This window comes from Petromyzon marinus, chromosome 12 (genome assembly GCF_048934315.1).
Source record: "Petromyzon marinus isolate PM22_M1 ecotype Great Lakes invasive population chromosome 12, UKy_Petmar_22M1.pri1.0, whole genome shotgun sequence".
Classification (NCBI taxonomy): Eukaryota; Metazoa; Chordata; class Hyperoartia; order Petromyzontiformes; family Petromyzontidae; genus Petromyzon; species Petromyzon marinus.
This window is the reverse complement of record NC_133678.1, coordinates 2,272,010-2,299,564: the sequence shown is the minus strand read 5'-3', so window position 1 is coordinate 2,299,564 and position 27,555 is coordinate 2,272,010. Positions and strand designations below refer to the sequence as shown.

At 52.8% G+C, this 27,555-nt stretch overlaps 1 protein-coding gene across 2 annotated transcripts in view; it reads right to left on the bottom strand.

Annotated features, from left to right (window-relative positions):
* Positions 1–13,805: 13,805 nt before the first annotated feature.
* Positions 13,806–27,555, bottom strand: part of LOC116941694 (collectin-12-like) — a 28,194-nt gene continuing 14,444 nt past the window's right edge. The window contains exons 4-10 of one of the 2 annotated variants that reach the window (XM_032953029.2): positions 24,478–24,582; positions 22,869–23,126; positions 21,737–22,017; positions 20,107–20,229; positions 17,465–17,554; positions 16,325–16,628; positions 13,806–15,849 (exon numbers count right to left, since the gene is read on the bottom strand). In XM_032953029.2, the coding sequence (XP_032808920.2) occupies positions 15,152–15,849; positions 16,325–16,628; positions 17,465–17,554; positions 20,107–20,229; positions 21,737–22,017; positions 22,869–23,126; positions 24,478–24,582 (1,859 nt within the window). In that variant the 3' untranslated portion in view covers positions 13,806–15,151. Of the gene's footprint in view, positions 15,850–16,317; positions 16,629–17,464; positions 17,555–20,106; positions 20,230–21,736; positions 22,018–22,868; positions 23,127–24,477; positions 24,583–27,555 lie in introns of both variants that reach the window. The other variant, XM_032953030.2, reaches the window with a different exon arrangement.

The following is a 27,555-nucleotide window of genomic DNA, read 5'->3' as shown; positions in this document are numbered from 1 at the left end:
TTAGCAGACTGTCGCCGCTGCGGCTTGGACGGGGCTCAGTGTGTGGGACGACTCGTCGCAAGAGCAGCCGAAGACAGGGCCCTGCGGCGTAGGATGCTGCGTCTCACGGCCAAACCTTCGGGTCGAGAGGAAGGGTAGAAAATAAACGGACGCATAGGAGAAGACTTTAAAGCAGTGCAGAACGTTAGGCTGACCCGGCCCTTCAAGTGTAAACAACCAACGTTTTGAGGGCCCAAAAGTATTTGATATTGGTTTGTGATTTTTCTCCTTGCAAGCAGAGACTTAGAGTGATGGTACTGGGCTTAGTGCGATGGGCTATGACCTCGATGATATGAGTTCGATTGCCAAGTCACAGCTAAAGTCAGCGGCAACTGATATCATCTGAACCAGTCCTGGGCCTCCTTCACCAACGCAACACTGATCAGCCTAGTGAAGTATGGTCAAACAGTCCTCATGGCCGATACGTCATGGGGGTGGGGGGGAGGGGGCTCTGAATTCAGGAGTGGATTGACTGTAAACAAAGAAAAAAACCATGAAAGCAAAGACTTGACCGCTTTATTGGCCAAATTTCATATTTCTAGCCAGTCTATAAAACATATTAAATCACTCAACAATGTACTCAGCAAGTCAGCATCATCTGTTTATGTATTAAATGTGGAAAAGTAATTAAATCATGTTTTGGGCCATGAAATCATTTTTTGGTTGCAAGTGAATTATATACATATCCAGATATGTATTTTCAGGATTAGTTTAAAATATATTGCAGTGCAGAATTTTCGATGTGCTGCCGATTACATTGCAGTTATATTAAAATGACATTCAGTGCACACTGAAGAATATTCTGGCAAAGGGAGAAATGAGTGTCGCAATGCGATTTAAAGTGGAATCAAATGCACGTTAAGGTATATCCCATCATGTACTTTATCACACTTGCACATTATACAATATCAATTAAACTGTACTAAATGTCGCCGAAGTAAACAGCATTTTCAATGGATTAAAACATAGTACGACTCACAGTCGTCATCGTCAGATGTGGTTCTATCCATGGAAACCTTGGAGATAAAAAATAAACCCCCCACGCAGTTGATGGGGGGCGACACTCAAACGTTCCGCACAGATAGATTCAAGAATCACTTGCTCTTCTGCCAAATCCGAACCGGCACGCACACACACCCCACCCCCCTCCCCCAAACCCACTTAAACGCATGCAATTGTTAAAGAGGTCTCCCAAACCAAACGACGAACGCAGGCCGCAATCCGCTTAGCTTCCAAGCTCTAATGAGATTGGGCATATCCCCGGGTGACTTGGCTGTAAAGGTGTAAGTGGTTGAGATTCAAGCCAGATGTCTGCTGCTGCTGCTGCCGCCGCCGCATCTCCCAGAGGTTTAAAGCGCAGCGTGAGCGTCTCTCTCGGGGTCGTGGCGGGCGGGGAGCTGGCGAAGAGGCGAGCGAGGCCAGAGCGTGTGGCAAGCTCCACGAAGTGAGGTCAGCAATCAATCAATCAGCCGACTCTTTTATTTGGAACATTCGTGTCATGTCGTGGGCTCTGCCGCAGATGGAGGTGTTTTTTTTCCTCTCTCCCTGTCTGCTCAAAAGAATACAAGTATAAAGTACATTGTTACATTACAAACCTAATACGAGCGTGGTGTGTACGTGCGGGAATAAAACACGCGCCAAATGAATGTGCGTTAAGTGCGGTGTTCGTATACACGTGCAGAGTGGAGCGTCCACGTGCTCATCGTGTGCACGTCAATCCGGTTCGCGGGGGTCATGTGACAAATCTTCAGCACGCTGGTCAGTGGTGGGGAGCACTGCCATCTGCTCTGATTCGTTACCATTAAGTGAAGCCACCTAGGTCAAGCACTCGTGGTACTTTGTAAGGCCTACGGTGTAGTCTGTCGGGTGCCAGCTCTCACAAACCTACCATGGTGCCGGCTTTACAAGTGTGCCGATTTGTGTTCGTAATGTATTCAGCCCTTTTTTTTGTAAATCCACTGCTGGCCTGCCGACGCTGTGTCGGTCGTGGGGGTTGTTTGACCATACTTCACCACAGAATCAGAACACTGCATCTATTTATACTGGAACAACCCGTTGAGCTGTACAGCTGGTTTTCACAGGTGTTCCGGTAAGGGCGGTTGAGAAAGTTACGGCGACAAACAATACGAAAACACGATTGGAGTGCAGGTTGGGTTGGTGCCATGATAAGTTCAGACATCGCTCACCGCTGCGTTTATCCGTGGCCTATTGTTTAGCATTAGAGGCGCTAGGTGCAGTGTGGAACGAATTCGTTTGTGTCTGACAGCTGCTAGACGTGGGAATGTTGACCCTGGGAGACGCGAGGATTGGAGCATGCGAGCACCTTCCCTGCTCGAGAGCCTGAAGATTCACGATTTGAAAACTCCACCGGTCAGAAACTGGGCAACTCCATCGTAAAATTAGCTCCAATCCTATGTTGGTTCACTCCTACATTTGTATTGCGGTTGTATCTATTGAACAGAGAGACAAGTCACCCCGTGGAGCATTTTAAACAGACTGCTGGAACAAGAGCTGTTCGCGAGCAGAGCCTCTGAAGGTCAACAGGGCGCACGAGGGGATGGACGGCCAGCACCAGGCCCTGGCCGCCTTTGTGTCCCAACAGACGATGTTTTAAACAACATCACCAAGTACTCATTTTGTAGGCTGAGTCGACCCAGGGAAGGACAAGGGACCGGTTCAGATATCACCAATGTTGGCCGTGATCGGGAATCGAACGCTGTGGTTAGCGCAGTAAACGCGAAGCACAGCGCCACCGCTCTCCCGTGTCATTACGTGTAAACACACGCACTTCTCACCCCTTGCAATGGCACATTTTAAATGCCTGACAAATTAAGAGGGTGCCTTGACATTCCTCAGCTTTGTCCCGAGAGTATTATCCCTTGATTTAGCCTTTTCTGCCAGGGTCCTTTTTATTTTATTTTAGATTCACTTCATATTTCAACCCTCTCTGTCAGGGGCAGATCTAGAAATCCGCCAATGGCAGGGAAAGCAGTCCTGAACATTTCATTCTTTTCAAATATGGCTCTTAAAATATAGTAATATATCATATTTTAATGTCAATGTTTTCTGTTAAATATTAATACCAATTGTTGGGGTCTCAAGGGGGTTGGGTGGGGGTCCCATTTCCACTGCTCATGTTGTGTTCACTATCTTTTATCGAGCGTGCTCGCTCGTATTTTTCCTGAAGCCAAATGCGTCCTTTAAAAACAAAAAGGGAGATTTCCAGTCCTCAATGGGTTCTCACCTGCTTTTAAATAAACTCTCCCACCGCACGCGAGCGTTAGCAATGGGGCTGTGACCTGCGGAATGTACCATGCGCTTGGTGAATGGGGTATGGGAGGGTGTGTGGGTGACAACGTGGCGTGTTCTATTTTGCCATTGTTAACCCAGCAACCACCGCGGACTTCCTCCACCGTGGGCCCCCCCCCACCCCGGGCCACCCCCCTTCTTCTCGCATGGCTCCACCGCTGATATTCACGCAGCGTAATTGCTCCATTAAACACGACACGGCACAAGCCGTGCGTGGCTGTGTAAGTAGCTGGCACCACGTTGGGTGTGCTCCTCTGTTACACGGCGGTGGGGGGAGGGGATGGGACGAGGGCCCCGTGGTGCCGAAGCTGTCCGTCGCGATGGTGTGTCCTGTACTGTAGTGTCCTGTACTGTAGTGTCCTGTACTGTCGTGTCCTGTACTGTAGTGTCCTGTACTGTAGTGTCCTGTACTGTCGTGTCCTGTCCTGTCGCGATTATGTGTCCTGTACTGTAGTGTCCTGTACCGTCGTGTCCTGTACTGTAGTGTCCTGTACTATCGTGTCCTGTACTGTCGTGTCCTGTACTATCGTGTCCTGTACTGTCGTGTCCTGTACTGTAGTGTCCTGTATTGTCGTGTCCTGTACTGTCGTGTCCTGTACTGTAGTGTCCTGTACTATCGTGTCCTGTACTGTAGTGTCCTGTACTGTCGTGTCCTGTACTGTCCTGTCCTGTACTGTCGTGTCCTGTACTGTCGTGTCCTCCCGAGCTGTCGCGATGGTGGTGGCGGCGGCGGTGGTCGCTGCTCGTTTGCAGTGGAAACGGAAGCAAGGGCAAGCGATAGGCTTGCGTTGCGTTTTGAGCACATCAACCCTGAATGGGCCCGATCTCGGAAGCTAAGCGAGGGGGTTTTTAAGCCTGGTAAGTTATCACGAGGACAAGCGACTGCCGAGGAACGCCACGAGTTGTAGGCCTGGGATACGAGGTGGCCTTGAGATGGCAGCAGAGACATCGACTCTTGAATACATCTGTGCAGAGGTTCAAATGCGTGGGTTATCTGCCGGCACTCCATATTTTTTTCCCCAACGTGCCACTAATTAAATATAATTTTCCAAACGTGCGAAATGCATGATCCTACATAAGAGGAAAACAAGTATGTCTCGAGACCATCGGGGTCTTTCCTTTGGTAAATGAAGGCCATCCCTGTGACTTATTGTTTGCACTGATTGATACCCTCACGTGCACTGATATCCTCACGTATGCACGAACACGTGCTTCTGTTGCCGGGTTCGGCCCGGCCGGCATGGCACCACCACCACCGCCCCACGCGCTGCGCGTGTTGTGTCGGCCTCGGGGCGAAGTAATTAATTCCACATGCCACACGGGTCCGGTCCGACTGACTTGCACTGGGGGATTGGGTCGGCGGAGGGGAGAGAGAGAGCGAGAGGAGGAAAGGGAGCGTGGTGGGAGTGAGCAGTTGGGATTTTATAAAAACAGATGAGGCACCAAAGCACCCGGATGAATAAATATAATAAAGCCTCCCCACCACCCCCGTTATAAGAAAAAAAGATGTAAGCGATCGATTGCAATCAAGCCGCTGCGTTTTTCGCGAGCCCGCTGCCAGCGACAAATTGACACATCCTTGGCACGCAGACTTTTACAAAATCTTAGCGACGCTCCTGGGAGTTGGCTTGAGTGGCCGCCTGGGTTCAAGGGGGAAGGGGGGCGCAGAGGCACAGCGGCCGGCACTGGAGTGGAACCGAATGCCGTGGGCGCGACGCTACGAGCCTCGGAGCAGCATCATGCTCAGACTTACGAGATGCATTCCATCTGCGCCGCAGACGGATCCGGCGAGGAGGAGGAGGGATGGAGAAGGGCGAGCGGTACGAGAGCTTTAGGGCGAGCGACGGGACGCATCTATAGCCTACAAAACACAACGTCGTGCACGCCGGGATAGGGTGCGCCGCTTGGGACTGCACGCGACCCTGCGCGGAGAGACGCGCACCCGTCGAAGGTGGCAGTCGGGAAACGTTGAGAACGAATCGAGGCGGCCGTGAGGGATTCCGCGCGGCGTTACGGACGTGACGATGTCAGTGCCCGCGACGGCCGCGCGTTTTGTCTTCGAGGTCACCGACACGACCCGCGGGGCACGGTGCGGTTGTGGAGCGTCGTGTCCGGTGATCGCCCAAGCGCCTCTTTGTTCGCGACAGTTTCACAGGGCGATTCGCTTAATCCCACTCAAATGATTGGGGGGAGATGTTGATACACGCAAAGGACATTTTACGCGTGTCTCCTGACTCTCAGGGCCGTCCGGACGGGGGCGGTGGGGGAGGGGGGGGAAGGGAAACTCACACCGTGCGTCCCCCCCCCCCCAAACCGCGGGGCCCGAGGCGATCGCCCCGATTCGCGGTACCCTAGGACGTCTCTGCTCCCCGCCAATCCCCGGTGCACGTCATCGATGTTGCCGCCCTCCGTCGTGACGCAGGCAGCCCGCCGTTCTCACGTCATGACCATCCCCTTCATCAGTGGAACATGAAAGACAAACCACGAGCGTGCTACCGTGGCCATGCAACCCACACTGTGGACCATATATAGTCATGTATTAAAATATATATCATTTATATATAGTAATATAAAACGTATATTTTCACCTCCGATTAGCACGGTTGGCTACGTACGGTGCGAAAGAGGTTCAACATACACCCATAGAGATACTGTATTACGAGACCCATAGATACCCATATAGAAACATACTCGGAGAGATGCATAGCGATACGTAGACACGCAGAGAGATACATTAAACACAAGACAGTTGAGTGACTGGCTATGCAACCCAAACTATGGACCACAGTAAACCCATAGGAACACGCAGACACCCATTTAGATGCAAACTAAAAGAGATCGAGCGAAATTGGACGCATTATTGATGGTTCTGGGAATTGTTTTTTTGATGATAAACTCGAATGGTGAACATTGTCTTAAAACGAAGATTACTTTGGAAGGATGAATAACCTGTCTCTAATGACCTATAACCTACTGTTCACCCGCCCATACTGGACATCTGTGAGAAAGAGCGTCACAGCTCATTGGATTCCTCTGGTAGCTGCAGTCTAAATAACAATTCTCATTCTCTCACCGTGCCTCCCCCGTAACAATCGAAATACCATCCACGAATGCCTTTTTTTGAAGCCCCGTATTCTTTGCACTCAACAAACATGACAACCAGGGCATTGGATGTTAAGCGAAGACCTCTTTCAGCGACATGTGATATCCCATTAAAAAAAAACCTTTTGACCTCCTTTCACATGTTCAAAATTGTACTCCCCATGTCCTGTCAAACCCACGCAAGCTGCAGCTTTTAAAAGTCGTAAAATATTCTGGGTCATTTTTTTTCTCCCTTCCTCCATCCACCCATCACCCTCCTCCTGTCGAATTCACAACGAAGCCTCGGTGACTCCGCCGACGCTTGACCACATCCACGACGATCGTGGCCGCCGTTGCGCAGAGGTTGAGTGACGGTGAACGCCACTACCGTGGACACTTTGGCGCATTCGCCACGCACGCGCGTGCACGGACACATGATCCTTACGGCGGTACCCCGGGGTACCAATTAATACAAAATGAGCGGAGGCAATTAAATATTTAATTTCTGAGACACTATTTTTTCCAGGGGTGTTACTTAACTCCGCGACTGGGGTACCAATCAATCCGAAATCAGTGCCACACTCCGCGATGTCGAAACGCAGCGAGGACGATTCCGCCGAAACCCTGAACGCTCGCGGTACGCACCGTGGCGGCGCATCGTAGTGCACAGCTCGTCGAGATGAGTCGATTGCCGCATCGCCGACCATCAACAGACTAACAATGACTGCATCACGGACATCGTGCGAGAGCCGGGGTACTATGGTACCCTGGGGTACCGCCATAAGCTCAAGTAAGGCACCCCATCCACCATCCCCACCTGTAGGTAAGACCTCGCTTAACGCGTGTTCACACAACGCGTTTTCGCTATAAGGAGGTTCTTTCGGGAAAATTTTTCGCGCAACGCCGAACGCCGCGCTCGTCACAACGCGGAACCCCACACTCGTCACAATGCGGAACGCCGCGCTCGTCACAACGCGGAACCCCGCGCTCGTCACAACGCGGAACCCCGCGCTCGTCACAATGCGGAACGCCGCGCTCGTCACAACGCGGAACCCCGCGCTCGTCACAATGCGGAACGCCGCGCTCGTCACAACGCGGAACCCCGCGCTCGTCACAACGCGGAACCCCGCGCTCGTCACAATGCGGAACGCCGCGCTCGTCACAACGCGGAACCCCGCGCTCGTCACAATGTGGAACCCCGCGCTCGTCACAACGCGGAACCCCGCGCTCGTCACAATGCAGAACGCCGCGCTCGTCACAACGCGGAACCCCACACTCGTCACAATGCGGAACGCCGCGCTCGTCACAACGCGAAGCCCCGCGCTCGTCACAACGCGGAACCCCGCGCTCGTCACAACGCGGAACCCCGCGCTCGTCACAATGCGGAACGCCGCGCTCGTCACAACGCGGAACCCCGCGCTCGTCACAACGCGGAACCCCGCGCTCGTCACAATGCGGAACGCCGCGCTCGTCACAACGCGGAACCCCGCGCTCGTCACAATGTGGAACCCCGCGCTCGTCACAACGCGGAACGCCGCGCTCGTCACAACGCGGTAGGCGCACCGCTATAACGCGGTTTCGGAGCGGTCGACGACGGACTGCTTTCTTGAGCTGCGCGGCTGAGCGGTACAGCGATAGAGTAAGCGCGGAGTGACACAGTAACGCTGGGGCGTGCCTCCCGGCCAACTTACTCTGCGTGCGTACATCGTATCGCGACACTTTTTGGGAGCGCATCTACCGCGACCGTCACGTATCCGCCCTGACCACTTCACCGCGCGCAGCGGGCATCTGTGTCCGCGCCGTGACTGCGGTCTTCCGTCTCGCAAGTCAAGGAGTCGTTCCGCACCCGACAATGTTGCGCCCTTTGTTCCCGCGTGGACATTCACTCGCTTGCGAAGCAATGCCAGAGGGAACATTTAAAACACTTCTCGCTTTATTTAAAATCCGGTCACCGGCGCGTCCGTGCATGGCAGCGGCGGTGGTGGTGGTGGTGTAACTAACATTTGCTAAAGAATGTTCGTATATCCGACCTCTTCGCATATCCGCCCACATTCCCCAACGAGTCCGGATATAGACGACGTTGTACGGCCGTGCGCGTTACTGTAACGCTTCGCTGGCTTCCTCCTCCTCCAAAGACAAAGATCCCCAATATAGCCTTCACAGACTGTTGGGGCAAGTGCTGTTAGCTAGCACCTATGAGGGAGTTTAACACGTAGGCTTTCGCGACCAATATTATTCATAATAAAGGTTTTTGGGTAAGATCGCGTTATTTATAAATGTGTCGTAACCCTCCACCACCCGAGATGGCCAAACAGTAAAACATGTGTCTCGTTTACAAAGGACAAATAGTTCACTACTTTAGCCCACCGGTGTGTTGAAGAGTGAATCAACATTTAAAATTTGAGTACGACGTTTCGCTGGCAATTACATCCAACATCATCAGGCAATTCGCCAGAATGGTAAAGCCCTCACTTGCTCCCGGTCTTAAATATAGCAGCAGGGTGACGTCATCACTTAACTTATTCAGGTGCGGTGATTTGAGGCGGAGGGGGGGGTATTGTAATTATATAATCGATTGGTAATCAGTCAATGGTAATGATTAGTAATGAGTTGTATATTAGTAATTAGTTGTAATGTGTTATTGTGATTATATGCTACGTTAGTAATCCGTAAATTAGTGTTTCCCCTATGAGGAATTGATGATGCTGGATGTAATTGCCAGCGAAACGTCGTACTCAAATTTTAAATGATGTTGATTCACTCTTCAACACACCGGTGGGCTAAAGTTGTGAACTATTAGTCCTTTGTAAACGTGACACATTTTTTACTGTTTGGCCGTGTTGGGTGGTGTGGAGGGTTACGACACATTTATAAATAACGCGATCTAACCCAAAAACCTTTATTGTGAACCTATGAGGGAGTAGGTGGCCAGCACCACGCCCGACCGCCTTTTTCTTCCCAGTGCCGATTATTTTAACACAGAGCACCAGGTACTCATTTGAGGCTGAGTCGACCTAGGGGAGGCCCAGGACCGGGTTCCGATAATCGCCACCTTTGTTGTTGGCCGTGAGCGGAAATCGAACTCAGGTCGCCGGGTTCGTAGCGCAGCCACGCTAACCGCTGCACCACCGCTCCCCACTCCACCACCGCCACTGCTGTTGCAGGCCCCCTCATCTCTCTCGCACTGAAGAGAGACGACCATCATCGCTCATCATCATCATGCTCACCGCCATCATCATCATCACCACATCCCACCCCCCCCTTAGGCGCGTCGTACACACACGGCCTCGGGAAGCGCTTGAAAGAGGAGCCATTTCCAATAAAGATTTTGGCAAAATAGAAAAACGCGATCTTGGCCAGTGGGGGGTGGTGGTGGTGAGGAGTAGTGGAGTGGAGTTACAAATTCCAGCTCATTGCCAAGAAACCCCCGAGGAGGAGGACCCAGCGCGTTCCTGGCGCTTTGCACGTGCCCCGGTCGACGATGTCCAGCGGACAAGACGCAAGACACGCGCGCGATTAGCTCGTTCTCCTTCCCCCTCCACACTTGGCTACGTACGGCGCGAAAGAAGTTCTACATACGTAGGTCGATCCGACGATCGGTCGATCCATCGATCTTTTATTATAGAACAAAATAAAAAATGCCGCCTTACTCACGTGTTGTCTTTTGACGTGTAAAGTAGGAAGTTTTTGTTTTATTTATTCCATATCTGCTGTACATCAGACTCGTTCGATGATATTGGACGGTTACAATCGTACCAGATCAGTCCTGCACACAACTTTTCCACACACAATGTCTGCACGTACAGTAGGCAACGTGGATCCGACTGATTATGGGCGTGAGTGTGTCATATTTTCTCTCTCTCAGCCAAGTCTTGCCAGGATTCGACTGTCTTCGGAAGGGTGCAGCGCTTTGCTCAGGGTGTGTGATCACATACAGACGTCGGTGACGAAGAGCTTCGTCGCTTATCGGATTCATCCCGTCGAAGTAAACAATTAGATTGTGACACACTTTTGTACGCTAACGGCACCTGGGCCAGCCGGCTTGACACGAGTGTCGAGCGATAGCCGAAGCAGTTCGTCCGAACCCTTCACTAGCCCGCACTGACCAGCATGGTGAAGTATGGTCAAACAACTCCCCCCCCCCCACCCCATGACTGACATGGCGTAGGGAAGGATTTCATCCAGCAGTAGATTGACAAAGGACCATCAATCCATTGCTCAATATGTTTTTAAGGATTCTATGGCATCTCCTCCCTGGTGCATAGCGTGCCCGCGAACACATCTGTAAGTGATTTTAATTTTTGTGTGTGTGTGTTGCTGCAGGGACGACCTCATTTTATTTGAGCTGCATCGCGTCTCGTGCGTAATTAGGGTGCGGACAGATGGCACGTTGGGATTTGGAGCGGGTCAGCCACACGTGTGTTATATTGCACAGTTCCGCACGTGTACATGTACAGCCTACGCGACATGCGGCTGATTTAATTACGGATCTGGCATTTCGAGGGATCTTTATTTTTTTTAAAAGATGCTAAATATTTCATTAACTCATCCACACCTGTCACCAAATCACCCCGAACGCGAGCGACCCCATCGAGAGACCTCGGCGTACCGAAGTAGCTTCGGGCCTGATCACCAATAGGATGACGGATGGCTGGGAATGACCAGGTGCTTGCCGTAGCCTTGCGTGAGCCGTAAGTTGGCCAGGAGATGCGAGTACATTTCATTACAACTCGGTCACATTTTCCAAGGGAGATCTGAGTACAAAATCACAGCAGTGGAGTCTTTGAATCCATCTGTACATGTGGATGATGCGGTGTCTCTGTCCCCGTGGTCGCGTGGATTTTTCTCCGGCCCCTCCGGGGTTTTCCCCTCCGCGTTTAGAAACAAGAACATCACGCGCTTGGAGTATTTGTCAGCGAAACATTTGCACACAATCAGCCACTTCGTGGAGCTATCATTTGTGATAGCCAGGTCGCTTCTGAAGAAGAGCACCTACATAGCAGCTCAGTCGGCCTTACATGGTAAAATAAAAAATATAGTTTAGTTGGCTTTGAGCGTCACGCACGTAATCCGTGTGATGGGTTTCCCTCCAGGTGTTCCAGTTTCCTCCGAAAAACACGAAGCAAAACCCTCTTTGAACGCGGGATTTGCTGAACATCTTAAAAAGGCACGACCCTTCCTAAAAAATACAACCTTGAGACTCACAGCGAGGCTCTCAGAGGGGGTTAATCAATGGGCATTGTTATCATAATCACCACCACCATTATCATCATCATCATCACCCGCTGCTGTTGTTGTGAATGCGAGTTACCTGCCGCGTGCCACGGGGGAGGCGACCGATCATTAAGCGGCGCAGCTGTTGGCGATTAACTCCAAAGCGGGATCGGTCGGTCGGTTCGTCCGTCAGCGTGACAACGCCCCCCCCCCTGCACAGCCCCCCCCCCGGCATGCCCCCCCCGGCATGCCCTCCCACCACCCCCGCTCAGTGGGGGGGGGGCATGGGGGGGTCAGACTCCGCAGGGACCGTGGGAGCAGAGATAGCGACCTCGAGGCACACCACGCGACACACCCACAGCCCTACCACGGCCTAGAGACTCCCCGTTTACCTTGAGCCGACAAAAGGTGAATGCGCGGCCCTGCAAACGCCTTGCTCGTGCCACTGCTGGATGGGATGGCCTCAGCTCGACAGCCGCCCCGCTTCCACATGGCCTTTACGCTTCCACACTGGAAGATGTGCGAGTACCCACCGCACGTCACCCCCCACCGCACGTTACCCCCCACCGCACGTCACCCCCACCGCACGTCACCCCCCACCGCACGTAGCCCCACCGCACGTCACCCCCCACCGCAAGTCACCCCCCACCGCACGTCACCCCCCACCGAAAGTCACCCCCCACCGCACGTCACCCCCCACCGCACGTCACCCCCCACCGCACGCGGCCTACTGGGGCGCCGGGGGACGTGAGAGACTGGCACAATTGCTTCAGCTGCCGAGCCGGGAGATCGAACCCGGCGGCCTCTTGGTAGCGAGTCAAAGCATGAGAGCACCGTGACGCCGACGGCGGCGTGCGCTGGGTGACCGTAGCAGCCCGAGTGGCCGTCGTCTCCCGGTCACTCTTGACAATTTACTGGATGTCTGTGAAAAAAAATATAACTTTATAGCTCATCGGATTTCCCCGGTATAAATACACTTTCTGATTCTCATCCGAATTGCATTTTGGCTGCTGAATGTGCCAGTGTGTGGGCTGAGGATCGTGGGTCGAGGATCGTGGGTCGAGGATCGAGGATCGTGGGTCGAGGATCGTGGGTCGAGGATCGAGCATCGTGGCTTTAGATCGGCACCAGACGCGATCCGTGAGAGGCCAACGGGGGAACAAAAAAAATTCACGGCCACGATTCACGGAAAGAGTAAAAAAAAACCCTCAGGTCCCGTGAGAACCACCCCGAGCCAACAACAATAATATCTACATCGTGAACGTCCTCTTTCTACAAGGGATGGCAAAAAAAAAAAACCTGTAAAAAATACAAAGCACAGAACCCTCTTTTCAACAACATCGAAGCAGTTGGCAAGAGCGTTCTGGGCAAGATCCCAAGCGTGAACGACCCCAAACGCTACGGCTGTAGCGAATGGGCCCCCCCCCCCCTCCCCGGGCGAACCGATCGACCGTCTAACATTCGGGAACCGTGGTCCGACACAGGAACCGACTCGATGTGCCTCGTGGCACGTCGGCCCAATGTTCGCTCCGGCCACTGCAGACAGTCTCCGGCTCACAGCACTTGTCGGCTTTCGTCTTGATTATTGCAACGCCCTTCCTTACTCGGATTTCAAGCAAACACCTCGGCAAAACTACAGCTGTCCTCGGCGTTAGTGCACGGCGATGAGGCTTCCATGGCCACGCTAAAAACCTTGCACTGGCTCCCCATCGACTCAAGGATAGAGCACAGCAACGCGATACTGTGCCACCAAGCCCTCTGCGGCTCTCTCCAAGTCTCGCCACGTACCTCTCAAACCTTTTCACTCAACTGGCCGCGGCAAAGCACCGCGTCCTACAGAGCGGATATAACGATCCGCTCGTCGTGCCCAGAACCAGGAGTGTCCTCCTGGCTTAGCGGCGTTCCACCGTAGCTGCACCGACAGCTATCTTGAACTCTGACCAACTGCACACACACGCAGCAGCAGCAGCATCCAATCGTCCACCTTCAAGCAGCGGCTCAAGGCCTTCGCCTGCCGAGGCCCTGGCCTGCCCGGGCCCTCGTCCACGCGGGCTCTCGCCTGCCCGGGCCCTCGCCTGTTCATCCTAGCGTACGAGAGAATTTTGAGCTCTGGTTCCACGCCATTCCAATTCTCGATCGAACACTGCCTCCGATGCGCGAAGTATGTGTGCATTATAAATTGTGTTTATTATTATATACATGTACATCTTGATCCTAGGAACTGATATGAGCCGTGATAAAGCGCACGCCGATTTCCCGAGCGGGGAGCAAATTGAGAGGGGCGGCAGCTGCCAAAGTGGCGGCAAATAAAGTGCACGCGAACCGCACTCTGAAGGATAATATCTCAAATATACACACGTATATCATTTTTATGTATATAACTTATATATATTTTTGTAATATGTAAATAACTAAGCTATTGAGAAACGTGTGTGTACATAGGGTCACGAAATATCTGCACGGTCGCACGAATAATCACTCATTGTCTTATTCTAAGCCCGGCCTGTGTTAGGACAGGGTGTGCGCCACAGAATTCGTCCCCAAAAGATCAAACAAAATCTAAATGGCTCGACACGTCAGGAACAAATGGACCAATCGGCATGCGTGCTGCCCTCCTCTCGGAGAAGGTTTTCTCCGATTCCCAATGTCGGTGACCCACCACGATATACCTTACCACTTTAACACGCAGGAGGCTTTCGCGAACATTATCATCCACAACACAGGTTCGATCGCGTAAATATATAAATGTGTCGTACTCAGATTGTAAATGTTGTGGCCTGGCTCTCCAACACACCGGTGTGCTGTACTAGTAACGAATTGGTAATTGGCTGTGTAGGTTGGTGGCGGATTTAATGACACATTTATATATTTGCACGTTCTAACCCAAAAAACCTCTATTATAAACCTTATCACATTTGCCAATCGGCCGTGTTGAAAGTAAGTCGTTACACGCTGCAAATGCCAGACGGTTGGCAACGCATCCCACGTCACATAATCGGACCTCGCGCGCATGTACGCGAGCGTCCCGTGCGAAGCGTAACAGTGGCGAGCACAGGTGGTGCCATCCAGCCGTCGGTCATCCCGGGCAGTTAAGCCACAACACTTGGGTCTCTCTCCGTGACCTCCTGTCCCAGGGAGCTTTCGACACGTCGCGTAACTTCCTCGAACCGCACTCAGCATGACACAAGCGCCACGGTGGCAAAACACGTCACATCATAGCAAACGGCTCGCGCGCACGCACACACACGCACACGAGAGCTCTCTCAATTTAATTTAAATGCGCGATCTCCAGCTCACGTTGGGTACACACGCGTGCAGTACGCGCATTCACGCGCACAGCAACGTCTCCGTTTTAATGCAAAGCGGCACTCCCTACGTCACACGGCGGACGTGTTTACCAATTATCGGGCGAATTCGCCGTTCGAATGGAGAAAATGCGGCGATGCGGACCGTGGGTGGTGGTGGTGGCAGCTCGCGAGGGTCCACCGTGCCAACGCGCTGCACGCCGCTATGGCGTATCGCCGACCATCGGGGCCTCCTCCGACGGGGTCGCGAGCGGATCCGGCGGGGTCGCGAGCGGTTCCGGCGTCGGAGCAGACGCCTCCTCGCCGCCAGACGTACTCTGATCGTAGGCCCGTGCCCCCGCCGCCACCGTTGCCGGCAAATCGGGGCCAACCGTCCCTGGCGGAGAGTCGGTGCCATCCCACGCATCCATGGCAGTTTCCGACGCGTCTTCAAATTCCGGCTCGGAGGGTCCCGGGTCGCCGGGCGGCCCGGGCCAGCCCGGCGCACCGAGAGGGCCGGCTATGCCGGGGGGGCCCACGTCGCCCTTCTGGCCAGGCATTCCCATCTCTCCCGCGGGGCCCGGCGGCCCGACAAAGCCCGGGGGACCCTCGGGGCCGTGAATGCCGGCCGGGCCGGGTTGGCCCGGATCGCCAAACAGACCCTCCTCTCCTTTGAGCCCCTTGGGTCCGTCGGGCCCCACGAAGCCGGTAACTGCCGTGTCCCCCTTCTCCCCCCTTTTGCCGGGGGTTCCTCTAGGGCCTGGCAGGCCCTGCACCCCCTCCTGGCCAGGCAATCCCAAGACGCCTCTCTGCCCGGGGCGTCCTGCGGCGCCCTGGTCTCCGACGTCGCCCTTCTGGCCCTGGTGGCCCAATGCCCCCGAGGGGCCCGTGTCACCAACCTCACCACGGGGCCCTGGCAAGCCTTGGTGGAGACAAAGAGAGGAGAAATGCACGCCCACAATTACAGTGGTATCCACGTTATGTCTACGTACAGACAGTGTGTGCTGACAGTTGTGTGCGAGACTGATCTGGAACTATTGTTATCATCTAATGTTATAATCGAACGAGTCTAATGTACAGCAGATATGGAATGAAAAACTTATACTTACACGTCGAAAGACAAAACGTGGGAAAGGCAGCATTTTTTATCTTGTTCTATAATTTAAGATCGATGGATCGACCTATGTATGCAGAGCTTCTTTCACACCGTACATAGCCAATTGTAAGGGGGAAGGACAAGGAACTAAACACAAAACTCACTTCTAAAGAAGTGAGTTTGTCAATCGAGATGATGCAAAAGTGTAAAGCTCCAGTGGATTCCTAATATCGGGAGGAAGAGCGTTCCAAACGGCCGCAAAAGCGCATCCGAAAGCGCGCGCGATGCGCCGACCTCCAACCTTGCACGGTGACTGTGATGCCGTGCGCGATGACGTCCTTGTCCTGGTCCAGCAGCCTCAGCTCACTCATCGCCGCCGACAAATTGGACGCCTCCGCGTGCAGCCGGTCGGACAGCAGAATCTGCCGCGCCCGCATCACCCGCAGGTTGAAGCCCACCAGGGTGGCGGCGTGGGAGACGCGTGCCATGTCGGCCCACGTCACGCCCGACGATTCGGAAGCGCCGCTCACCACCTCGCTCAGGTACAGGGCCAGGCTGGCGAGGTGCTGCTCCGTGCCGTTCATGCTGATGCGCACGTTCTGCACCTGGCGTGCGCGTGTTTGGAGGGAGAGAGAGACCGGGGGCGGTAGCGTCACCTCCACCGCTGGGCGGCCGCGTTGCCTTTGAATGAAATTCGCCCGTGCACGGTCAGTTCCACGGTAATGGAATTTCAGACTAGGGCAAGGAGCCTGACAATTACACCTGAGCATTAATTGGAATTTATTATGTATATGTTTATATATGTGTCCTTTCTCTGCACCTCCGATTAGCAAGGTTGGCTACGTATGGTGCGAAAGAAGCTCAACGTACATACGTGCATATACAACACGCATTTCACTCACACGATCCGATTTACAGATCATCCTGCATCCAGCTGGCTTGCTGAAATAGGCGGCGGGATCGAGTGGAGTTGCCCGCTCGGTGCAAACCGAATCCAATTTTACTGTGAATTTCACGCAGCTCCTGTACTCCCTTCATTCAGCGAGCGTGCAATTGTCGAGCTGCACGGCAGCAACCTCCAGACGGACAGTACAAGTAAGAGAGACAATACAAGCAAGACGAAGGAAATCACACGATTTCTTTGTTTTACAGAATCGCGGGCCCAAATCTGAACGACTCACCACGTCGCCGGCGGTGGGGCGGGTGGACTGGTGAGACCGGTGATCGGCAACCGAAATAACAAGTAGATAATATTTTTTTTCGAATTCGGTAAATAAAAACAATAAATATTTAAAGGGCCGCAATGCACGTGAATAACGCCACGGAGCAGCTCCTTAACGGGCCGCTGCATGCGGATCCAGGCCAGCAGGTTGCCGACCCCCCCCCCCGCCCCGGCGAGAGGCTTTACCGCGGTCCCAGATTGGTGGTTGGCCTCACTTACTTCCAAGTCCTGGATCTCCAGGCGCGCGTGAACACTCTCCATCTTCACCTCCATCTGCTTCTCCGCGTAGCGTAGCTGCTCTGCCAAGTCCTACGCACATGGGGAATGTAAACCTATTAAAAGCCTTTTTTTGTAACCAGGTAAGGCCCACTGAACTGCTATTTCAGTCATACCTCGGTATACGACCGCTTTGGAATACGTCGAATTTGGTACACGTCGTGTTTTGACAAGAAAAAAATGTCTTGGGATACGACGCCTTGCTTGGGATATGACGCCTTGGGATACGACGTCTTGGGATACGACGTCTTGGGGTACGACGTCTTGGGACACGACGTCTTGGGGTACGACGTCTTGTGATACGACGTCTTGGGATACAACGTCTTGGGGTACGACGTCTTGCTTGTGATACGACGCGCTTGCTAGAACTTGTATGGGTCAGGATGAGTCGCCGCGTCCCCGTGTATACCCCGTTCACGACTGAGACAAAGCGCCGCTCCTCAGTCAACAAGCCGCTACAGTATTGTGTGGAATGACCAGACAATGTCACACTTCAGGAACATTCTTAGAAGAAGGCAAAAAACAAACTTCAATGGACAGGTTTTTAGTAAAACTCAAACCTGGTGAGCCTCAAGCAGGTCCAAGTCAAGAAAAAAGAACGAAAGAGAAAAAAAACCTCCAGAATTTCAGCTTCCTGAAGTTTGAATGGCAGGGGACTCTCCTTCCAAAAAATAACATCTCCTCCTCCTCCCCTTCCTCACCACCGTCCTCGTAGGCTATCAACTCCTCTCAGCAAGGTAAAGTGATGTTATTTTTATTTCAATTTATTTTAATTAATTGATGCATTTATTTTAATTTATTTATGCATTCATTTTAATGTACGTACGCATTTTAGTAATAAGTAGTGTCTACATTATGTTATACAACCCCATTAATGTATAATATGCCATATTAAATATTATTTCTTATACTCTGAAACGGATTACTTCCTTTGCCTTTATTTCTTATGGGAAAAATTCGTTTGGTAGACGTCATTTTCGGTGTAAGTCCTCCTACCTTCTGGAACGAATTAACGACGTATACCGAGGTACCACTGTAGTTCTTTTTCACAAGTGACCTGACCCTAAATCAGAGCTCAACGAAGTGCCTCATCGTCACGTGGAAATTTATAGCAGCCAGATATTCTGAACGCACGATGTTTATTCTAAATGTGGAGGGAAAAACCGGGGGACCCAGAGAAATGCCACACCACCACGGGGAGAGAGACACGCAAACTCCAAATATACAGCAGCAGGCGTCAGGGTCAGAATCGATCCCACAACCTCCTGTATACGAAGCGAGGTAATTCACATCTCGCCACCGGGACCTTGAAATTCCCAGGCTGCTCAGGCGTAACACGAGGATTTCCACCCATTCCTGGTTTTCTCAGGATCGTCCTCTTGTTGAGGGGGCCACCATCCTGGGATATCTGTTTGTGTTTTCCCGGTTTTTGTTAATTTAGTAATAATGGAAATAATTGCACGCAACTCAGGACCATGTATTCACGTGTAGAACTCGCCACTTCTGGTATTGTGAGGTCTACTTCTCCCACAATATGTCCTGGTTATTCCACCTCTGAGTTGGCAACTAACTCTATGCCATCAGTAGAGCACTTTTATTAACTGGGACTGCCTGGCACAGCACGCGTCTGTGCAGCGAGGGAAAAAAATAAATCTATATTTATTTATATTTACTTGGACTACCAACAATTTTCAGGGCACCTCCTCAGAGACGTAGCTGAGCACAAGTCAGGGTTCCCTTAAGTGTCTGAGCTTTGGGAATGCGATGCTCATTCATTGCGCTTTGGATGTAGGATTTTATTATATTTTAAGGGATATTTCCAAAAGAGGACTTTATATGCGGGATGCAGGGTATCCTCCCTTTAACGCCTTGCCGTGGTGACCGTGGTGGCAAGATGTTAACTCTCTCGCCTGGTATGCAGGAGGTCGTGGGTTCTGTCCTAACGCTGACGCCTGCTGCATATTTGGAGTTTGCACGTCCTCCAGCCAGGGCAGCCCGAGGCTCGCGTCTCTACAGCAGCATCCGAGAGAGGAGCGTGTGGTGAGCGAGCGAGTGTGTGCGAGCGTCAGTGAATGGTGGCGAATTGGCGAAGTAGTTAACGTCTAATCACGGTGGCGAAATGTTAAGTCCCTTGCCTGGTGTGCAGTAGGTTATGGGTCCAATACCGACCCTGGCACTTGCTGCTGTATATTTGGAGTTTGCATGCTCCGTTTCCCCGTGGTCGCGTGGATTTTTTTCCGGATCCTCCGGCTTTTCCCTCCACATTTAGAAACAAGCGTTTAGAGTATTTGGCTGCTATGAATTTCCACATCATAAGCCACTTCGTTGAGCTTACATTTGTGGCCAGGTCGCTTCTGAAAAACATCTACATAACTCAGTGGGCCTTACCTGGCAAACTGAACACATGGATTCAGCACAAGCCCAATGAGTATCATCCGTGACCGTTCCTTCAGGCCACCCCCTCTGACCACACGCACGATCCCACCACACCCACCAATCACACCGCGGATCCGCAACCGTCGATCCAATGCACGTATTGCGAGCGTGCCGATCGATTCCCCTCGCACGTCGGTCACGAGCTTCACCTGCAGCGCTTCGTCCTGCGCGCTCGCGGCCGCCGACACGTTGACCGCGCGCTCCGTCAGCTCCAGCATCTCGGCCACGGCCGCTTCGAGCTCGGCGATGTGCTCCCTGGCGCTCGCCGACGTCTGTGGCACGCACCGCCGCGGGGAAAACGCGGCGGTGAATTCGCACAACGTCCGTTCAGACGACATTCACCTCACACGGCGTTCACCTCACACGACGTTCACCTCACACGACGTTCACCTCACACGACGTTCACCTCACACGACGTTCATCTCACACGACGTTCATCTCACACGACGTTCACCTCACACGACGTTCACCTCACACGACGTTCACCTCACACGACGCTCACCTCACACGACGTTCACCTCACACGACGTTCACCTCACACGACGTTCACCTCACACGACGTTCATCTCACACGACGTTCACCTCACATGACGTCCATTGTTATGTTGTTTGCCGACCCCTGGGGCCCTACCACAAGGAACGTAATGAACACCCCGGCCAAACCCTAGCTTCTACGTAGGCCGGCGCCTGCCGAGTAAACATCGAACGTTCGGCCAACACCGGGCATGCTCTTTGTGTTTAGTTGATGGTCCTTCCCCCGCACCTCTGATGAGCACGGTTGGTTACATTACGAGGGGAAAGAAGATCAACATAGTGTACAGACATACGTACAGTAAAACCTTGGATTGCGAGCACAAATCGTTCCGGAAACGTGTTTGTAATCCAAAGCACTCGTATATCAAAGCACTCGTACATCAGTTGTGATCACGTGACGCTCGGCAGACAATGCGTGTACACGTACTACTCGTATTGCAAGACCCTCGCTCGTTTATCAAATTAATATTTATTTAAAATGTTTGCTCGTCTTGCAAAACACTCGCAGACCAAGTTACTCGCAATCCAAGGTTTTACGGTACAAGGTTTTACTGTACAAGGTTTTACTGTACAAGGTTTTACTGTACAAGGTTTTACTGTATGCGTTCAATCGACGGCCCGGATCGTTACACGTATCGCTCTGGGGCCGGGCGTACATTTTTCGTATTTTTTTGGTTTGCTAAGTGGAGGAAGGATCTTGAATCGTGAAGATGAACACGACTCTCCGCCAGAGACCTCTGCGTGACCGGCTACGACAAGGTGCAAGAAACTATTCTGAATGAAGATGATAACACAATAATAAAATAAAAACATAAAATTTGCAAAGCTTCACCGTGCGGTAATTCGCTCGTAGAGAGAGAGGGGACGACTGAGAGTCGCCAAGAGGAACCACAGACGAGCGGGAGAGGCGGCAGCAGCCACGCAGTGAGCGGGTGCCAAATTCCCTCACAAAGCTCTGCGGTCCTCTATATACAAAGCTGTTGTCGGGCCGATCCATGAGGGAGAAAAAAAATACGCAGACTGCGATAATTTAGCAACGTTACGGGAGACGGCGGCGTACTGAGGAAGACCGCACATGGCAATTGGCAACATTCACATGGAAAACACATTTACTGAGTTCACCGAAAGGCTGACAATATTGTGGGGGGTGAAGGAGGGGGGGGGGGGGTGGAGGGGAGGGGCGGGCGAGTGGGGTGGGGAGGTGTAAATCGCCCGCTCCTTCACACGCTCGCTCCCTCTCACGACCTGCGCGGCGTCTCGGCTCAGCTGGTCGATGGCATCGCGCAGCAGCAGCCGCTCCTCGTCCTCCCCGCCGAAGCGCTCCGCTTGCCGCAGCGTCGCGTGCAACGCCAAGTCCAGCGTCGTCGCCCGCTGCTCGCCGCGCTCCAGCGTCTCGGCGAGGAAGGCGCGCGGGCCGGCCAGCCACTGCGCCAGCCGCGCCTCCAGGGCGCGCGTTCCCCGCGCCTCCTCGTCCACCGCTGGCTCTAGCTCCTCCCGCACGGTCCTGCGCAGCGACACCTCCACCCCTCACGGCCCACGGGGCAGACGCAGGAAGGGGGAAGCGAGGCGCGTCGCGACAAGGTCCGTCGCCGTCTTGGAAACCGCCGCTCCGGGGTCAGAGGGTCACAACGATGTCACCGCGTCCCGCCGGCTCGAGACCCGATCCCCCTTCTGGGTTCACGCTCCGGCTGCCACTGCTGCTGCACTCACCATCCTGGAACGCTAGCGAACGTGGTGGAACTAAACTATAAACTATTTAATTTTTACCAGGTAAGAAGGCCCCACTGAGCTGCTAATTAGCTCTTATTCAGAAGCGACCTGGCCACAAATGATAGGTCAATGAAGCGGCTTATCGTGTGGAAATGTATAGCAGGCAGCGCGTGTTTATTATCGATGTGGAGGAACATATGTATGTATGTTGAACTTCTTTCGCACCGTGCGTAGACAGTGACAAAAACATCCACACGTCCACTGGGCGAACACGCAAACTCCAGATGTGCAGCAGGCGTCAGGGTCGGGATCTAACCGACGGCTTCCCACACACCAGGCAAAGTAGTCAACATCTCGCCACCGTGGCAAGATGTTAACTATCTCGCCATCTCACCACCACTCTCGCACGCACTCGCTCACATTCGCACTCGCTCGCTCACCACATGGTCCTCTCTCAGACGTCTCGAAATGGGGAGGGAAAATCTGGAGGACCCGGAGAAAAAATCCCGGCGAGCGCAAGGAGAGGGACAGAGAGAGAGAGAGAGACACCACTAACTCCAAATATACGGGAGGCGTCAGGGGTCGGGATTTAACCCACAGCCTCCCGCGTTACCAGCCGAGGCAATCAACATCTCTCCGCCGCCGGCACCGCGCGGCGCAATCGTACTTTTTGCGAGGTCGGGGTCGGTTTGCGAGGCGGCGGCGGCGGCGGCGGCGGCGCTGAGCGCGGCGGCGTGCAGCGCCCGCACCGAGACGCTGGCGCCGGACACCGCGGAGGCGAGCTCGGCGTTCAGCTTCACCAGACGGTCCAAGCTGTCGCGCTGCTCGGCGCGCTCCCTCGCCGCCAGCTTGTACCGGCGCAGGTGGTGCGCCACGCCGCCCAGCTGGGCGCGCACGTCCGAGATCTCTGCCCCCGTGTCCCAGCCTGGGGGCGAACGCGGGCGGCGGGGCCGGGGCGGGGTGGGCGGGACGCGACGTCGCGTGAGAAATGAACCGCATCGTGCTCACGAGTATTAGTCATTATAATTTAAGAGATGTTATCATTTTTTTTACTCGGGGTGGCAACACTGAGTACGATACTCTTCCTTTGACGTCGCCTGATTGACTCGGTTCTTCTTTTGTTGTTTTTGTGCTTTTTGTTTTGGTGCTTGGCAGTCGTAGGGTTTTCATATGCTCGGCGTGTGTATGCGTGTGTGTTGGGCGTCTTTGCCGCCGTACGTAGCCAAAGGCTTAAATGGGATTTGGTCCTAATGTATCATTACTGCGCGGCGTTGTGGGATGCTGTTGGTATGAATGACGCTATAAAAAACGAAAGTATTATTATGATTATTCCGGAGGGTCCTGCTACATTGGGACGTTTGGGCCGTTGTAAGAAACCGGAGAACGGGGGGGGAGGGGGGGTGGGGAGATCGCAACGCCCGGCTGCTGCCGCCCCCTCCCCGCACGCTCGTGCATCCGTGGTCCCTCGGCGATTGCGAGAGAAGCAATTTGCGTGAACGACGGTGACGCTGCTCCACATTCTTAACACCGTGAACACATCTTGGATTCGCGTTGTCTCGAGGTGTTAATCCGGCAGCCCGCTGTCGAAGAAAATAACTGTCTGTCCTGTCAATGCAAATTTTACCGAGCGTTCTAGCGATTTTAACGCACCCTGGCAGGGGTCCACGAGTTTGACAAACCCTCGGCGTGACCCACCAAAACCTCGCCTCCCAACGCGCTGGTGGAGCCACGGGACCTGCGCCACCGCGCGGGGCCCATGGCGTCGTGGCTGTGGCATTCCGCCTTCACCAATGTAATCGGCGAGCGGCTAAAACAACGGCGAGCGGCTACTTAAGCAGGGAGTATTCCAACCGTCCATGCGTGGTTCCCAGAAGCAGACCTTGCAGCAGCGAACATTGGCGACCACACAGCATTGACGAGTCCTAATAATGACGAAATCGGTCCACCGGTTGTCTGTCTCTGCAATGCTGATGCCGCTGTCAGCCGGGTCACATCTCAAACGCATTTCGATGGTGACCTCCAACAAGAGGACCACAATGCATTTCTTCAGGAACTGCCAACGGTTTGCTTGGACGACGCACAGAGGCCGGGGGGCTCCGTCCGCACACGTTGCGCGTTGTTCAGAACGTGCGCTTACGCAACGACGGAAACGTCGCTCTGTGTTACCGCGTGTGAAAGCGACGCACGGGGGGGTTGGGGAAGGGCGGGGGGGGTGCACGCGATCATCGGGGGTGGTTCTCGGCGCTTTGGCGCGCCACGAGGGTACAGCGCTGCACCTGCTCCGAGTTGACCGAGACTCAGCTCCACTCCGTCCAGCCGGCCCCTGGACTCGTCCCGCGCGGCCTGCAAGACGGTCGCGGCGCCGTCGGCCCTGCGCAGCACTGCAATCCACGCGCAAAGACAAAAGTCCCCCATGTAGCCTTCAACAGACTGTTGGGGCAAGTGCTGCTTGCGAGTAGAAGGGCCGACGAAGGCCGGCACTGTGTCACGTGACATGGTGCCTAGCCAGCGCCACGCCCGGCCCCCTTCGTTTCCCGAGTCGGAAAACGTTCACACACAACACAGGTCATGACATCACAACATTCGACATATAGCAGTGGTATATATTTATGTTTTATACAGTCTCTGCGTACCTGAGGACGTCAACAAGAGCAGTCACCACACGGGAGGTCAATTACTGCAACAACACAGGCCTTTGATCTCAGACGCACGTGTTATACCTCTGCGACATATGGCTCATTGCTGATATGAAAAAGTGGCTTTTTTTTACTTTTTGCAACAACAACAAAACCATCAACCAATTAGGACTACGATACGGGCAAAATGTTCTGTACGTTTTTTTTCTCTTTGCCCGACGAGGAAAGAACGCTTTTTTTTTGTTTAAACCACCGCAAAGTCAAATGAACTCAAACCAAACCGTGCACGTGGTGCCTGCGCATTCGTTATCCCGGGCGCGTCAAACCGTTGGACTCGTTCCACCAATCAAAGCCACGTTTATCCGTAAGGGGCCGTCCATAAATGACGTCACGCGATTTTCGACGATCTTTTACCCCCCCCCCCCCTCGTCACACGGCGTCACAAAAAGTCAGACCCCGCTCAAATATGACATCACAAAGCTCTGCCCTCCTCCCCCCCCAAAAAAAAACACGCTTCAAATCGCTTTAAACTATTGTCATTGTAGTGCGTATTTAATGTGGCGCTGCACTCTGATGTTGTAGGAGAAAACATTTATTAAAAAGTCGATTTCATTAAGTACAACGTGTTGTCTATATTTATTTAAAGTTGCGCATTTTGATGTGACGTCACATTTCTAACCCCCCCCCCCACCCCCTCGTCACACATCGTCACAAATGTCTGACTCCCCCCCCCCCTAGGTGAGTGACGTCATTTATGGACGGTCCCTAACCGTGGATAATTTACCTTGAACGTTAACGGGCCAAAGCAGACTTTTTTTTGGGGGGGGGGGCGGGGGGGGGAAATGCCCGCAGCCAGACGAAGACGCCTTTACGACCCGCAGGGGAGTTCAGTTTCATTGCCCGAAGCTCGCAGCTTAAAGGCATCCTTCGAATCTCGGCGTTCGCAAAGTTAAACCAAAGCACGGAGCATAATGCGTGACCCGGCGGGTCTTTTCCAGAGTTTCCCCCCAAGCTGTGGAATTCACTTCCATTGAATATTCGATCTGCTGAGTTCCTAGGTTTATTTAAATGCCGCCTTAAGACATTTTTTTTTACTTCAAGGCATTTTCTCCTGATTAATTTGGTTCTGTGCTTTGGGAGTGTGGAGGTGGGGGGGCGGTATTTGTACCCGTGGTTAAATCATGAGCGTGCGCCTTGTGACCTCTCGTTGAAACGCGCTAAGTGTAACTTATTATTATTAAAGTATTAAATCATTACTTGCATCTCAAACTAATTTCTTCCTTGAGCCTCGATGCTGCCACACCTTTTGCTCTGTCTTTTTCGAGTCGCACGTGTTCTCGTCACGTACGGATTACCTGTACTTAACGTTTTTTTCTGGTGCTTTTTGCCATCACATTCTACAGTGAGAGAAAAAAGTATTTGATCCCCTGCTGATTTTGTACGTTTGCCTACTGACAAAGAAATGATCAGTCTATAATTTTAATGGTAGGTTTATTTGAACAGTGAGAGACAGAATAACAACAATAAAAATCCAGAAAAACGCATATCAAAAATGTTATAAATTAATTTGCATTTTAATGAGGGAAATAAGTATTTGACCCCTCTGCAAAACATGACTTAGTACTTGGTGGCAAAACCCTTGTTGGCAATCACAGAGGTCAGACGTTTCTTGTAGTTGGCCACCAGGTTTGCACACATCTCAGGGGGGATTTTGTCCCACTCCTCTTTGCAGATCTTCTCCAAGTCATTAAGGTTTCGAGGCTGACGTTTGGCAACTCGAACCTTCAGCTCCCTCCACAGATTTTCTATGGGATTAAGGTCTGGAGACTGGCTAGGCCACTCCAGGGCCTTAATGTGCTTCTTCTTGAGCCACTCCTTTGTTACCTTGGCCGTTTGTTTTGGGTCATTGTCATGCTGGAATACCCATCCACGACCCATTTTCAATGCCCTGGCTGAGGGAAGGAGGTTCTCACCCAAGATTTGACGGTACATGGCCCCGCCCATCGTCCCTTTGATGCGGTGAAGTTGTCCTGTCTCCTTAGCAGAAAAACACTCCCAAAGCATAATGCTTCCACCTCCATGTTTGACGGTGGGGATGGTGTTCTTGGGGTCATAGGCAGCATTCCTCCTCCTCCAAACACGGCGAGTTGAGTTGATGCCAAAGAGCCCCATTTTGGTCTCATCTGACCACAACATTTTCACCCAGTTGTCCTTTGAATAAATCAGATGTTCATTGGCAAACTGCAGACGGGCATGTATATGTGCTTTCTTGAGCAGGGGGACCTTGCGGGCGCTGCAGGATTTCAGTCCTTCACGGCGTAGTTTGTTACCAATTGTTTTCTTGGTGACTATGGTCCCAGCTGCCTTGAGATCATTGACAAGATCCTCCCGTGTAGTTCTGGGCTGATTCCTCACCGTTCTCATGATCATTGCAACTCCACGAAGTGAGATCTTACATGGAGCCCCAGGCTGAGGGAGATTGACAGTTCTTTTGTGTTTCTTACATTTGCGAATAATCGCACCAACTGTTGTCACCTTCTCACCAAGCTGCTTGGCAATGGTCTCGTAGCCCATTCCAGCCTTGGGTAGGTCTACATTCTTGTTCCTGACATCCTTGGAGAGCTGTTTGGTCGTGGCCATGGTGGAGAGTTTGGAATCTGATTGATTGATTGCTTCTGTGGACAGGTGTCTTTAATACAGGTAACAAGCTGAGATTAG